Raw genomic sequence first — 15,607 nt, 5'->3', positions numbered from 1 at the left:
CCCTACGGACTAAGACTGGGATGCTATAACGTTCATGTGCGTGTAATGGTAGGTGTCCCAATACTTTTGAGAATATAGTTTTTTTTTATATATATATATATATATATATATATATATATATTACACACACACACACACAAAAACACACACACACACACACACACACACACACACTTGTAGCTGCTTCATTTATATTCTCATTCATTAAATACAACAGTCATCACTGCATAAGTAATGAATTTATTTTGATCAACATTTTGTACAATTTAATACATTACTAATAAATTATCTTTTGGCCATTCCAGTAGATTACAGTTTTTTTTTTTCTTCTTTTTAAGTAGATGAGGCTTGAGGTTCATGCAAAACGTTGCTCTGCAAAGTGATGCACAGACCCAAAGCCAGAAAAAAAGTCTATAGAACAACATTATGTACAACAATATGGACAGCACAGCCTCACTTCAGAGGGAACATGTAACAGCTTCAATGGCTCTTTATTATCTAGAATCACATGATGATCCGTGAACAAAAAAAAGGACAAAATAAAGCAAAGGAGCTAAGCGTTTACTGACCAGCAGGAAGACAATACAAAGCCCAGTGGGGCTGAGGTGCAGGCTGTCTCTTTGCTTGTAGCTGGACTGCAATCAATTGTAGGACTCGCCGGAGAACATAAAACAAATAAAACAAGCCTTTACTAATATACAGTTATTCCTGTTACAGAGATTACCAGTATTCTGTATCAGTTATTGCGTGTAAATGGGAAACAGATAATATCATGACCAGGCATCTTGGAATTCAAATACATTTACAAAATGTGTGTCAAGAGAGAACAATGTGGCACTTACTATGGATGTGTTTTAGCTTTCAGAGTTGTATTTAAAGGCCAACCAATGTAGGGTATTGTGTGTTCTGGAATTCTGCCATCCTCAAGTGCTGTGTCAGGTGGTTAGGAATGGTCAGTAAGGCAGTCATTAAAGGGTATACCCCTGGCATGTTCTAAAGCATCATAAGGCTGGGTACCCTAGTTCTGCCGAACAGTTACATTTTGGAAAACCTTAAAATGGTATTTAACCCAAAAACAAGAACGTAAATCCAAAATGTAATTCAATCCTTAAATATAGTGGTTGCATTTGTTTATTATTTTTTTAGGCTTTTCTCCTTTACTTTCACCCAGTGATCTGGCCAGTAACACACTTCATGTTTTAAGATGGTTCCATTCTATAGAGGAATAAAAGAGCTACCCTTAGCATTGTCATTCTGGGGAGAGGGTAGTGTTTTTTACCTAAATGCATTAGGATGAAACACCTTTAGGCTTTACAACCACTTTAAATGGTGTCAACTCTCTAACAGCTGCTTTTGTTGGACAGCTTGGTCAGTTAAAGAAGTTGAAAAATAACTGATTTTTTTGTTGGATCACCAGGTAAAACAAAATGGTAAGTTGCAATACTTTGAATTTCTGTTTTTAGGTTTAATATCACTTTAAGTTAAAAAAAATAGGTGACTATTTTAAGGAAATAAAGGTAATACAACCAAAAGATGGTTTGAAAAAGACAACTCTGAATAGTTATCAGTATATTTTCATTTTACCATCAATAAGGGACAGTGATCATTACCTCATTCTTACTGGTTTCCTTGTAATGCTAATGATGATAAGAAGGACATTGATTCTACCTAAACCCTCCACCTGGAATTTACACAATGCTATCTAAGGCTTACCCTCTGGCCTCTCACATAATGCCTATTATATGCTACCGTTCTGGTCTTTGAAAAGATAAGTGCACATGTGGATAAAAATAAGCTTTACATATGTTGTTCCTCACACCCAACTGATTTGATGACTTCAATATCAGGATCTTTAAACATTTCTCAGAAAAGAATAACAGTTGCAAAGAAAGTGCAGACAGAACGCATACTTGGTATTTACTTTAGCTGAGCTCATCCTAGATGATTCCTGCTAGCCAGATGCAAGCTAGACTGGGATGTCTTCCTATACAACTATTTTTACACAATGCTCAATGCCTCCTGCATGAATATGCACAAATAAGGACATTTGAAGTGGAAGTTTAGTTAAATTCTATCTAAGCTGAAACCTGCTCTCAGCCCCATTCTAAGCCCCTATACTAACTACCCTGTAAAGGAAAGATGCAAATACTTACCTATTCTGTCTGTCACACCACTGAGTGCACCACTGTCTGGTTGCATGATCTCCCCAGTGGCTGGCTTCAGTGTAGAGGAGAGATCGCCAACAACGGTTGCAAAGCCAACACAGTGACATCACCCATAGACTTACTATAAGGTAGAGGTAGGAAACCATAGGTTACTTTCACACTGAGGTGCTTAAAATGCATTTTAGCTCTAAAAATATCACCTGTAAAGCGCCTCTCCTGTCACTCCAGTGTGAAAGCCTGAGTGCTTTCACACTCGAGCGGTGCACTTGCGGGATGTTAAAATAAGTCCTGCAAGCAGCATCTTTGGGGCAGTTTAGGGGCAGTGTATACACTGCTCCTAACACATCCTTGCCCATTGAAATGAATGGGCACCACTGACGAAGCGCCTGCAAAGCATTGCGGGTGATATTAACCCCTTCTTTGCCCACTGGTGGGGGTTAAAAGTACCCCACTAGCAGCCAAAAAGCATTTTAGAGCTGCCGCCCCAGTGTGAAAGTGCCTTTAAAGAGATGGAAATCTACCTGAACAACATATATTGCCTCCTCCCCACCTGTCAAACACACTCCGATTTCTTGTCAGCAGTGCCTCCTTCACTTGTCAATGAGTTCTTAGTTGCATTCAGCAGAGACACCCTTAGGGCTTGTTCACACATAAAGTTGGGGTGTCTCATTTACTTGGGTCATGCTTGGCAAGTGTTACACCCACCAACCATGACAGGGCATATAACTCCTGCTGCGGCTACGAAATGCCCCGGCCACTGCAGCTAAAGGAGGTGCGGGGGTGATAAAAACATATCTTAGCTATGGGGTTTTACCACCCCCCCAAACTGCAAATGTAAATGAACCCTTACTGTTCTGAGGTCCCTATAAAGCTGTTTTGACAATGATGTGCTGCGGTTTACCTGCACCGTGGGTGCAGCTCAGTACATCTGCATCAGTGTGAAAGCAACCCTATACTATTGTGCCCAGCGTATTGCTTCACACTGACCTGCTGCTGGCACCACTCTGGAGATCGTTAGCTGGGATAAGAGATGGAATGCAGTTGGTATCACTCCGCATGGGACAGTAGCCAGAATTACAGAGGAGGCATCAGCCTCTGCAGCATTTGCTCCCTTCTATAGCTCTAACTTTACAAGTAGTCCCTCTACATTGCACTCTGGTTGATGCTTTGGAATGGCAGGTCAGCAAGCCCAGACCATGTTCTACCAGTCACTTGTTCGCAATCTACCGGTTGCTGACCCCTGCTAGAAGGAATCTGTTGTTGGCTGTTCCTCCTCTACACTGAAGCCAGCGATGGGAGCCAATCATGTGATCGGACTGGAGCACCCTCAGAATAGGTAAGTATAGATATCTTTCCTTTACAGGTTACTTAGTAGGCTTAGAATGGGGATAGGGGCAGGTTTAAACTTATAGTATTTGACAGGACTTCCACTTTAAACTCTGAGGACCCTTGATGACCATTAACAAATGAGAAAAAGGGGAAATTTAAAATATCTAATTGAAAACATGTTTAAGCTTCTGGGTATATTTAAGGATCACATTTTTTATTTTTTGAAAGTGCACTTGTTTTACAAAGTTATAGTGCTAACTACGTCCCTGTCCCTTGAGTTTTATGTAGGAAATGCTTTACCACCTACACGGTCTTACTCTATGTAAATTTATACAATTATTACTATAACACACCCTTGGCAGTTTTTCGAACCTCTAGAGCTTTACATAGAGACTACTATGCCTTTCCTCTTGAAGTTTCATGTAGTCAATATTGTAATTTCTCTTGAAATTTTACATAATACTATGTCCTTCCTTTCTTCTTAAATGCTATTTATCTAAGCCTAAGTCTAACCTGCCGAAAATGTACATTTCTCCTTCTATGCCTATTTCCCACAGATTCGCATAGTGCCCATTTCCCTCCAGCTTCTGGAGTTTTTCATTACGAATATTATACCAAGCTTCTAGAATTTTACATTGCTATAACAACAATCCTTTCTTAGAACCTTAAAACTCTAACAAAAATGTAAACTAACTGGCACCAAAATAAGTTTATGGGGGTAAAGCTCTGTTCTTATATGCAGCACCTGAATACAAATTGCACTTAATAAATGCCAATTTTTGCATAATTTCTATGTTTAAATACAATGAGCAAATTCAAAATGAACTGAGAGCGCATCTTGGAGAAGGACATATTACTCTCTAAATACACCAAAAGAATCCTTGATCATGGTTTACAGAACAAGGCTAGAATTCTCTATCAATACTGAATTTGATCAAATGATCCATATTGTTCACTGCATTATCTACATGTCCATTATTTAAACTGTAAACAAAAGAGGTATCACTACATATTACAATTGCATCGTTTGCATTTTATAAGTATTTGCAATAAATACCAATCAGAATGGACGTATTGGAAATGCCTTTTTAGACCTACATACTTTAAACTCATAAACATGTATACCTGATTATAAACACATAAACCAAGCATGAATTTCTAAACTTCACAATATAAATTACTGACATAAAAGCACAAAATCCAAAGGGTAGTGTTAATAATGCCATGTAATTACTTGTTTGCTATTCAAAATAAAACTATTCATTCTGTATAAGAGGTGAAACTCATGAGTTTTAGCTTTTGAAAATGGTCATGTAAATCCAATGACAATAGCAAACTACTAAATGGATCAGCCTGGATTTGAAATTTGTTAATATTTGGCTCTGAAAATATGTACATATGTACATATATATGTATATACACACACATACAAATATATTATATATAGAGATATACACAGATATATCTATATATTTTTATAGACAAACAATAGACTTAATCAGATCAAGAGACATAGTTTAAATAACTATAAATAATTTATAGACAATTTACATAGAGCATGAAGGCGCCACGGAACTTGAGAACAGCATAGTAGTAGTTTACGTGTCTTCAGACTAGCTTGGATTCCTCTTACTCTAAAGAGAGCAGTCTTTCTTTATGAAGAAATTTAAATTATTTTGTTTGCACTGCTCGCAGTACAAATACATCGCTATCATCCCTCCCACCCTAACCCCACTTCAGCCTGCCATGAATTTACAAAATGACCCTCTATTCACGCTGTAAGAAAATCCTTTGCTAGACATGGATGGACTTTCATTCTAGTTTTAGATAGGCTGGAGTTGAGTAGTTGAACATTAAGTAATCCAGTTTGTAGACCTCATAGAGCTGAGTTTGGTGCTCTGAGCTGATGTTTTGGAAAAATTCTGCCGTCATTTCATCAGTAGTTCTGGTAGACTTGGCAAAGGTGGGAAATTTCAGATAGTTACCCACTCCTGTCAGTTGCAACACATAATTAGAATCTTCTTCTAAGGTTTCGTATTTTCCTATGAGATCATAATGGATATGACATGGGTGGCAGAGAGAAAAGACCGTTTGCCAGTGCTCATTAAAGGGCTCTTCTTTCTGGGTGTGTGGATCAATAAGATAAGCAACAAACTCCTCAAATTTGACATCGCTGCCATTAAGTAGTGCTTCCTGTGTGGCATTTTTACGTTGCCGCCTTATTATTTTGGTGCCATAGCGTTTGTGGAAGGACGTGTTGTATTTTTGGGTAAATTTATTTCTGTAGGCTGAAACCAATCTCTCAAAAGGTTCACGAACAAATAGGAACTTCATGAAATGTTTCAAGCGATGGTTGATCTCTGGAATGCTATACTGGTTAAGGGTTTTGAGGTTGGAGGAGACATGAGCCACATTTGCTGGTATTTCCATTGGATCACTGTATTTACCTCTTCCTGTAAGGACCATCATTACCCTCTTCCAGTTGGTACATGCCACTTTTGGAACATAGCAGTAAATCAGCTCATGATATTCATCAACCACCAAGTGTTTCAGGTCGTTGGGAGTTAGTACACGGCGTTTCCGGCTTAAAACATTATTGGCCCGACATACATCTGTGACCTGATCCCGTCTTATCTGGTTCAAAACAGCATTGCTGGAGAGTTCCACCTTTATAAAAAAAACAGAAGCAAGATTAGATACATATTAAAGACCAAAATATACACATAAAATCACAAATTACATTTCTGTTTAGCAAAACCACTCCTCCATACTACATTTGGGATGTGGCTCAGAAAAAAAATCACATGCTTTCTTCAATGGCAGAACTACTGAAATAGTCACACTAAAGCATTGCACATTATCTACATAAACTAAAGAAAAAATCATAACTAAGAATATAAACTGTATTCGATGCTGGTGTCATCGTTCAAATTTTGCTTCATGTTACTTGCTGTACAATTGAGCAACAAATGTAAAAAAGGTCATATTTTCTTCATGGTTTATTAAGCCCGTTTTATTTAAAGTTATATAGTTAATTTTTACTGCCTGACGAAAACACTCATACTAATTCTAACACATGCCTTTGTAAAGTAGAACATGTTTTTTTTAGCATTTCATAAGACCCTAGAATTACAATTACATTTTTCAGTTAAAAATTACTCTTTCAGTCAAATACAGAGGGTGCTACAGCAAATGCACCCATGCCAAACAGAAGTCTTCCTTTACTTTGGACAAGACCTTTGCACCTAATTGACTCATTAACATCACCTAATTTAAGCTCTCATAAAAATAAAACACTGTGCATAGAGACCCTGGGCCAGATCCACAAAGGAGTTACGCTGGCGTATCTATTGACACGCCGCATAACTTCTAATTTGCTTTGGCGTATCTTTGTTTTGTATCCACAAAACAAGATACGCCTGAAGCTGTGCTAGATCCGACTGGCGTACGTCTTAGTACGCCGTCGGATCTAAGGTGCATATTTACGCTGGCCGCTAGGTGGCGTTTCCATACTGGGATACCCCCACGGACGGCGCATGCGCCGTTAAAAAAAAACGTCATTTACGTCGGGTCAAGACGTATTTACATAAAACACGCCCCCATCACATCCATTTGAATTGCGCGCCCTTACGCCGCCAAAGTTACACTACGCCGCCGTAACTTACGGCGCAAATTCTTTAAAGGATAAGGAAAATACGCTGTAAGTTACGGCGGCGTAGTGTATCAGAGATACGCTACGCCGGGCGCAACAATGCGCCCGGCTACGTGGATCTGGCCCCCTATATTTAAATTAAAGTAGAAGCTTAATCACATATTAAAAACACCATTTAGTCTGTCGTATTTTCACTGTACGTTCTTGTGCTGATGGCATCAGTTGGAGATGTTTCTGAAGTCATTCAGAATTGATTGACAGGTGCAGCTGACCTCCTCCTGATCTGCATTTGTTCTGTGTCAAGCAAGTTTTGCACCTCATAGATTTGTAATAAAATGCAAAACCTATTTAAAGCGAACAAAAGCCAAAGCTTTTTTGGGCCTGCTTCCCTTGTGGGTCACCAGAGTGCGCTTATATTTGCACCCAGAATCAGCCAACAGTGGGCTAAAGTCTGCTATTTAAAAAACAACAAAGAGGGTGCACCAACCTAGTGCATTATAATTACACAATTTATTGAATAAATAAAACAAGCGATATACTCTCAAACGCATGACATTAGCATGTGTATCATGAAATGCAAATTAGACTGCCTTCAGGTCCACAGCACTTAACTGATGACATGGGAAGGCCTTTCAGTGTCCTTAATGGCTTACACATTTCGAGGGACAAGCCATCTTCCTCAGAACCAAAAATATTTGATGGCGGAACACCAGCTTATATATCATACCGCACTATCAACTGTGACAATCACTCGTTTTCTTTATTGAAAAAATTGTGTAATGGTAATGTGCTAGGTCCGTGGACCCTCTCTTTGTTGTTGAGTAGTAATCAGAGTGGGAGGTTGTGTACTGTCAGCCAGTCAGGCTTACTTGCATTGGACAAACCTACCAAATTATGACATATTCAGGTATCGGAGGCAGGAGAGAGAGGTGTTTAGGCAACTTACAAGGAGGAAAGAAAAACAAGTAGGACATCAACATTCTAATGATGGGCATATGCTGTCCATAGATAATCTCTGCTACCATGTTAGTTTCAGGACGTTTAAAAGAAACCATTTACTGAGAGAAATTTAGAGGCTATCATTTCAAAGCATGTAGCCAGTATAAAACAAGTCCAAGCTCCTGATCTGCATACTTATTCTGAGTCAGTGACCTAAAAGTACTGAAACCTTTGGCTCAACCTAAGAGCCAACTGTTTTGTACAGAAGGAGTTCAGCAATGCCAGCTTGCATTTTCTCATGAAAATGAAATACAATTGATAACTAACATTGCAAGTGCAACAGAGGGAAGTAAAACTATTTCCAAATGTTGTGCTAGCACTGAGAAATACATATTTGGCACACAATGTTCTGAGGCTGGGCACGACAGGTGGCTCCAAATTTTGGAGCCACTCTTGCAGTCTAATTGACATCCATCAACCTCTCAGCCTCGATATTTTTAACTGTCAAAATTGTTACCCACAGGTAAATCTCCATAATAAGCCTCAGGGTCCTTTCTTCTGGCTATTTGGACACAGCAGGGCCATATAAACTCAACACGTGTCTACTTCTCTCACAGGAAAAATGGACAAATATAACAGTAACTTTCAATTAACAGTTTTCTTCTGCTCCAGCTGCTTGATATAATTACATGTGGAAGGAGGAAGAGGTGGTGTCACAATTATTATACTGAAACCCATTAATAAATGAATGAAGTGGATATTGGCATATAGTTAATGAGTTCTAATGTAGAAAAGGAATACAGACTCTGCATTGCACAGTAGGAGACAAGAATGATAACTCTTCAATGTGCTATACACACTAGAATATAGTGTTGTACTGCACACACCACATTATGGGTCTTCTGTACTGCTTTTTGGACACTTTTGTACATATTAGATATACAAGTAGATTTGGCATGCGATTTGACATGTCAAATTACATGGCAAATCAGCTGCAATTGCCGGCAATGGCATCGTCCGAATCGGCGCGACACTGCATTTGCGGCGCCGCACCGATTCCCAAAAGTCGTTTCTGTACTACTTTTGGTGACTTACACAGATGTCTCTGAAATTGTCCCCCAAAGTCGGGACTGACATGCGGGAATGAAATTGTGCGAGTTTCGGCTGTCAGTGTGAACCTGGGCTCAGTTTGAGAGACACAAATCTTTGTGTATACTACAGTAATAGAAAACACATTCTAGAGATGCCAGAATTTACAAAACCCCTTCCCTTATCTTATCGGAGAGCAGCCATGCTTGATTTAGCTGCCCACGACAGACACTGTTCTCAGCATATTTGTACATATTTATTGTAGGCTATATCAACTTAAAAAAACGAAATATACAAGAACAAACTATTCAAAATATTGAGTAACATGCTTAAATTAATAGCCCTAGAAAACAAAAAAGCACTGATCCAACAGTTGATTAATAAAAAATAAAAAAAACAATGCTATTAATATGCCATTCTACTACTACTCATTCTTTAGGCAGTGGCATAAATCAGCATTTTAATTAAAGGGGTTGTCAGAAAGAAATATGGCAGTCGCAAAGAAAGCTGTCTGTCTTGCAAGTATTTGTTGTACAGACTGGTAGAGGTCAAAAATATCACTCAAGCTATTCACTTTGAACTTGAAAGTCAGCCAGAGCTACAGTGAAAATGTGCCAGACCAGAAACATCTTGGAGGTGCAAGCTACAGCATACAGAGATGATAGCATTTCACATTTAGAATTTGCAGCTCAGGTGGAGAACTTTTGGCACATTCTGAAATCAGACTAACTACATTAGACTAACAATTCATCAAATTGTGTCTCCACTGGGTTTTCCAGTAGGTGCCCTTCTCATCGACTTTTTTGGATCATTTTAAAATAAATGTTTAAAGGAAATGTATAGTCTTAGCAATTTATTTTGGACCAAAGTGATCAGCTTGATTTAAATGATCACTTATGTTAAAGTATTAAGAGAAACATTTTAATGTGAATTTTGTAACTACGTGGACTAGGGATGAGCCGAACACCCCCTCGTTCGGTTCGCACCAGAACCTTCGAACGGACCGACCGTTCGCACGAACATTTAGAACCCCATTGACGTCAATGGGACTCGAACGTGCAAATTCAAAAGTGCTAATTTTAAAGCCTAATATGCAAGTTATTGTCAGAAAACGGGTTTAATAATCCGGGTCTTGCCCCAGGGAACATGTATCTATGGATAAAAGTTTTAAAAACAGTTGTTTTAAATAAAAAAAAAAAAAAAAAGTCGTTTTTTTTTGGAGCAGTGATTTTAATGATGCTTAAAGTTAAAAAAAATTCCTTTAAATATCATACCTGCTGGGTGTCTATAGTATGCCTGTGAAGTGGCACGTGTTTAAAACTGTCCCTGCACAAAATGAGATTACTATAAGAAAAAAGTAATTTAAAACTGCTTGCGGCTTTAATGTAATGTCTGGTCCTTGCAATATGGATGAAAATCATTGAGAAAAATAGCACAGACACAGACAGTACACACACCACGTAGCTTTAGGTGCAAACTGCAGAGGACACGGGCAGTACACACCAAGTAGCTTTAGGTGCAAACTGCAGAGGACACGGGCAGTACACACCAAGTAGCTTTAGGTGCAAACTGCAGAGGACACGAGCAGTACACACCATGTGAGAATACTGCAGCTAGCACAATCACCTGCCTACCAGTAAATTAGGAAGAGCTGATCTAGCTAAACTATACAGTGTATAAATATATATACAACACCTGGGATGCATATATATCCTCTACACCAGGGGTCTCAAACTGGCGGCCCTCCAGCTGTTGCAAAACTACAAGTCCCATCATGCCTCTGCCTGTGGGAGTCATGCTTCTAACTTTCAGCCTTGCAATGCCTCATGGGATTTGTAGTTTTGCAACATCTGGAGGGCCGCCAGTTTGAGACTCCTGCTCTACACACTGTAACTTTAAAGGGGTTGTAAAGGTTCGTCTTTTATTTTCTAAATAGGTTCCTTTAAGCTAATGCATTGTTTTTTCACTAACCTTTTCCTTCGATTTTAATTATAAATGTTTGTTTTCTTTGTTTGAATTTCTCACTTCCTGTTTCTCCTCAGTAAGCTTTCCACCATCATTCGAGCGGTGGAAAGTCATTTAGAACAGCTTACTGAACACCTTACTGAGGAGGAATAGAAAGCGAGAAATTCAGACAAAGAAAATAAAAAAAAAAATTAGAAGGGAAATCGAAGGAAAAGGTAAGTGAACCAACAATGCACTAGCTTAAAGGAACCTATTTAGAAAATAAAAAACAAACCTTTACAACCCCTTTAACTGACTAGCCTGCCTGCTCTATCTACCTAGAAAAAATTACACTCTCTCTCTCTCTTTGTCTCTAACCACTGCCGCAACACACTACACAAGGCCGACCTGCAGGCGGCCTTTTATAGTGTTGGACGTGTACTAAACCCCCAGAGCCATAATTGGCCAAAGCCACCCTGGCTTTGGCCAATTTTGGCTCACCGTTTTTTGCGCGCTGTGATTGGCCAAGCATGCGGGTCATAGTGCATGCTTGGCCAATCATCAGCCAGCAATGCACTGCGATGCCGCAGTGAATTATGGGCCATGACACGCCACTCGAATTTGGCGCGAACGGCCCGTAACGTTCGTAATTCGACGAACGGTCGAACATACGATGTTCAAGTCGAACATGGGTTCGACTCGAACAAGAAGCTCATCCCTAATGTGTACACAGGGGCTACCATAACTCATCACATATGCAGGCTCTGGTTCCTTCTTTTCAGTGCTACACAGTGGTGGAGCTTTACTGCTCTTTCTCACAATTCGAGACTATAAGATATCTGACTTAGGCAGCCCATACATGATTAATTTGCTTTCATTCAACTTGGTGAAAATTAATTGATTCTCCTATCCACATCAAATCCCTTCTACTGTGCTATTGTATTCTGACAGTGGGGAGAGTTCACCGCCATCAGAGTACACACTTTAACAATAGTTAAAGACACAAGCTACCAGATTTAGATTTTTTTTTTAACTCACAGGGTCACTTTGAGTGGGGACTAAAGGCCCGTACACAGGATCGGATTTTCCGACAGGAATTGTGTGATGGCAGGATGTTGTTGCATAATCAGACCATTTGTATGCTCCTTCAGACAATTATTTTCGGAATTTCCGACAACAAATGTGGGATAGCATCTTGTCGGATTTTCCGATCGTGTGTTGTACACAAGTCCACCGGAAAAAAATCCAAAGTACAAACACGGATGCTCAGAAGCAATGCTAACCATAAGACAACATTAGCAGAAGTTGCCCAAGGGGGTGGCGCTAAAGAGCTGAAAAAACATGTAGTTTTGTGTTTGCTGGACGACAATTCTTTGCCGTTTGTATGCAAGACAAGTTCATGGCCAACGCCCTTCGGACAAAAGTCCTACGATTTGTCCACGGAAAATCCGATCGTGTGTACGAGGCTTAAGAGCAATTGTAGTGGCTAATATACTATTAGCTAGATTCAGGTAGGTGCGCGCAACTTTAAGGCGGCGTAGCGTATCGTATTTACGCTACGCCGCCTTAAGTCAGAGAGGCAAGTACTGTATTCACAAAGTACTTGCATCCTAACTTACGGCGGCGTAGCGTAAATAGGGCCGGCGTAAGCGCGCCTAATTCAAATTAGGATGAGGGGGCGTGTTTTATGTTAATGGGGGATGACCTGACGTGATTGACGGTTTTTACGAACGGCGCATGCGCCGTCCGTGTACATATCCCAGTGTGCATTGCGCCAAAGTACGCCACAAGGACGTATTGGTTTCAACGTGAACGTAAATTATGTCCAGCCCTATTCACGGACGACTTATGCAAACAACGAAAATGTTTCAAATTTCGACGCGGGAACGACGGCCATACTTAACATTGACTAGTCCAGCTATTTGATGGAATAACTTTATGCCTGAAAACGCCTTACGTAAACGGCGTGTCTTTACTGCGACGGGCGCACGTACGTTCGTGAATAGGCGTATCTAGTCATTTACATATTCTACGCCAAACTCAACGGAAGCGCCACCTAGCGGCCAGCCTAAATATTGCACCCTAAGATACGACGGCGCAGGCTGTCGTATCTTAGCTAGGTATCTCAGTTTGAGAATACACTTAAACTTAGGACGGCGCAGATTCCGAGTTAGGTCGGCGTATCTACTGATACGCCGGCCTAACTCTCTCTGAATCTAGCTATATGTCTTTAATTGCAGAACTGCAAACCTATACATTTCACAAAATTTAGAAAAAAAACTGAAGGGCAGGCTGTAAAATGTCTCATCCATGTAGCTTATACTTTAATGTGGAAAATAGAGTTTCTTCCCTGAATGCAATAACTGTAAATGATGAAATAACTGGATTTCCATAACTTGTCAAGGTGGGTTGTAAACAGTCCACTCAGGCATAACCAAAAAAGCAGTGCAAGGCACAATAAGGATGCACAAACATATTAACCCATGGGAAGCAATCCTGTACTATCACTAGCTCATCTGACTGAAGTAAACATTTGTACATCATCCCTGCCCATCCCTTCAACAACAATGTGTTTGATCAGTGTCAATCAAATTCATTAATCATCTTTCAGAAAACATTTTTTTAAATCAAACAATGCATCAGAAAAAAATGGTCGAGCCCAAAAAAACATTGGCCATAGCAGGACCAAACAAAGGAAACCTTTTCATTACATCTGTTAAATGTAACTTAAATCTAAATGTTCTGCCAAAGTCTGTTTAATATGACGACAGCCCATAGGACTATTAAACTAACAGAAGCAGTGAACTGCTAAACCATGTTTCAGCAGCAATGTTGCAATACCAGCAAAGAGAGAAGAATGTCAAATCAAGGGATACTTTTTACTATGAAAAAAACTTTGAAAAAAATTACCTTTGTACCCTTTCCCTCTGTCCATGGAAAGACCATGGATTCTAGGCCTTAGAAGAGCCTCTCTCAATCCTTTTATAACAAAGGAAACCTATAAATAGCTTTCAGGCCCCTGGGAAACCCGAATAGTATTCACTACATTTCACAGTACAATATTAATAAGTCGAGATTTCAAATGAAAGAATAGTGAATTTGGCACCCTCTCTTTATGACACAATTATATTTCAGCAATAATAATTAAATACTCAGTAATAGTGGCCAGAAAAAAACAAACACTAAAAACTGTATGTTCTCCTGGTGGTCAGTGGAAAAGTTCTTCCTTATGCCCTGTACACACGACCAGTTTTCCCGTCAAAACAAACTCGGACGGTTTTTACGACGGAGTTCCAACATAATTTCGCTCAAGCTGTCTACACACAGTCACACCAAATTCTGACCGTCAAGAACGCAGTGATGTACAACACTACGACGACCTGAGAAAAATGAATTTCAACGTCGACTTGATTCTGAGCATGCATGGTTTTTAGTATGTCAGAATTGCATCCAGAAAATTGGAAATTCCGATGAAATTTTTTTATCGGAAAAATTGAAAACATGTTCTTTATCTAATTCTGTCAAAATTTCCAACTGAAAAAGTCTGATGGGGCATACACATGGACGGAATATCCGATGAAAAGCTTCCGTCTGACTTTTTCCGTCTGAAAACTTGCTTGTGTGTACAAGGCATTAAACTGGTAGTCAGTGGAAAAAGGCATCTTGGATTGGTGGTCAGCGGCAGAAGAACCACCTTGCATTGGAGGTCATTGGGAAAAGTGCCCCCTTACTCTAATGGTCCGTGAGAGAAGGGCACTATTATAATGGAAGTCAGCAAAAAGATTGCTTCTTACATTGGTGGTCATTGGGGCAGGGCCCCCTTATACTGCAGGGTCCCATTACACTAGGTACACAAGTAGCCTGTGGGAAGAATTTTCCTAACATTGGTGGTCAGTGAGAAGATTGCTCCCTTAGGCCCCATACACACGAGAGGATTTATCCGCAGATACGGTCCAGCGGACCGTATCCGCGGATAAATCCTCTCGAGGATTTCAGAAGATTTCTATGCGATGGCGTGTACACACCATCGCATTGAAATCCCCGCTGAAATCCTCTGCCGATGACGCGTCGCGCCGTCGCCGCTATTATGACGCGGCGATGGGCGCGACGCTGTCATATAAGGAATTCCACGCATGCGTCAAATCATTACGACGCGTGCGGGGAATCCCTTTTGACGGATGGATCCGGTAAGTCTGTACAGACGAGCGGATCCATCCGTTGGAATGGATTCCAGCAGATGGATTTGTTGAGCATGTCAGCAAATATCCATCTGCTGGAAATCCATCCCAGGGGAGATTTATCTGCGGATAAATATCCAACGGAGTGTACACACCATAGGATCTATCCGCAGAAACCATTTGATGGGATTTATCTGCGGATAGATTCTATGGTGTGTATGGGGCCTGACAGATAGCTAAAAGATTATTTATGTCAATGGCAGAAATTAAACATTGCTCAAGGAACCTTCAGCAACCTTTGGAGAACACCT

General features: G+C 40.0%; 1 protein-coding gene across 1 annotated transcript in view; it reads right to left on the bottom strand.

Moving 5' to 3' along the window:
- Positions 1-220: 220 nt before the first annotated feature.
- CHST11 (carbohydrate sulfotransferase 11) overlaps positions 221-15,607 on the bottom strand; it is an 87,996-nt gene continuing 72,609 nt past the window's right edge. The window contains exon 2 of the mRNA XM_040344263.1: positions 221-6,161. Coding sequence (XP_040200197.1) covers positions 5,307-6,161 — 855 coding nt within the window. The 3' untranslated portion in view covers positions 221-5,306. The remainder of the gene's footprint in view (positions 6,162-15,607) is intronic.

Source organism: Rana temporaria, chromosome 3, assembly GCF_905171775.1.
Source record: "Rana temporaria chromosome 3, aRanTem1.1, whole genome shotgun sequence".
In the NCBI taxonomy this organism is placed as follows: domain Eukaryota; kingdom Metazoa; phylum Chordata; class Amphibia; order Anura; family Ranidae; genus Rana; species Rana temporaria.
This window is presented reverse-complemented; position numbering and strand designations above follow the sequence as displayed.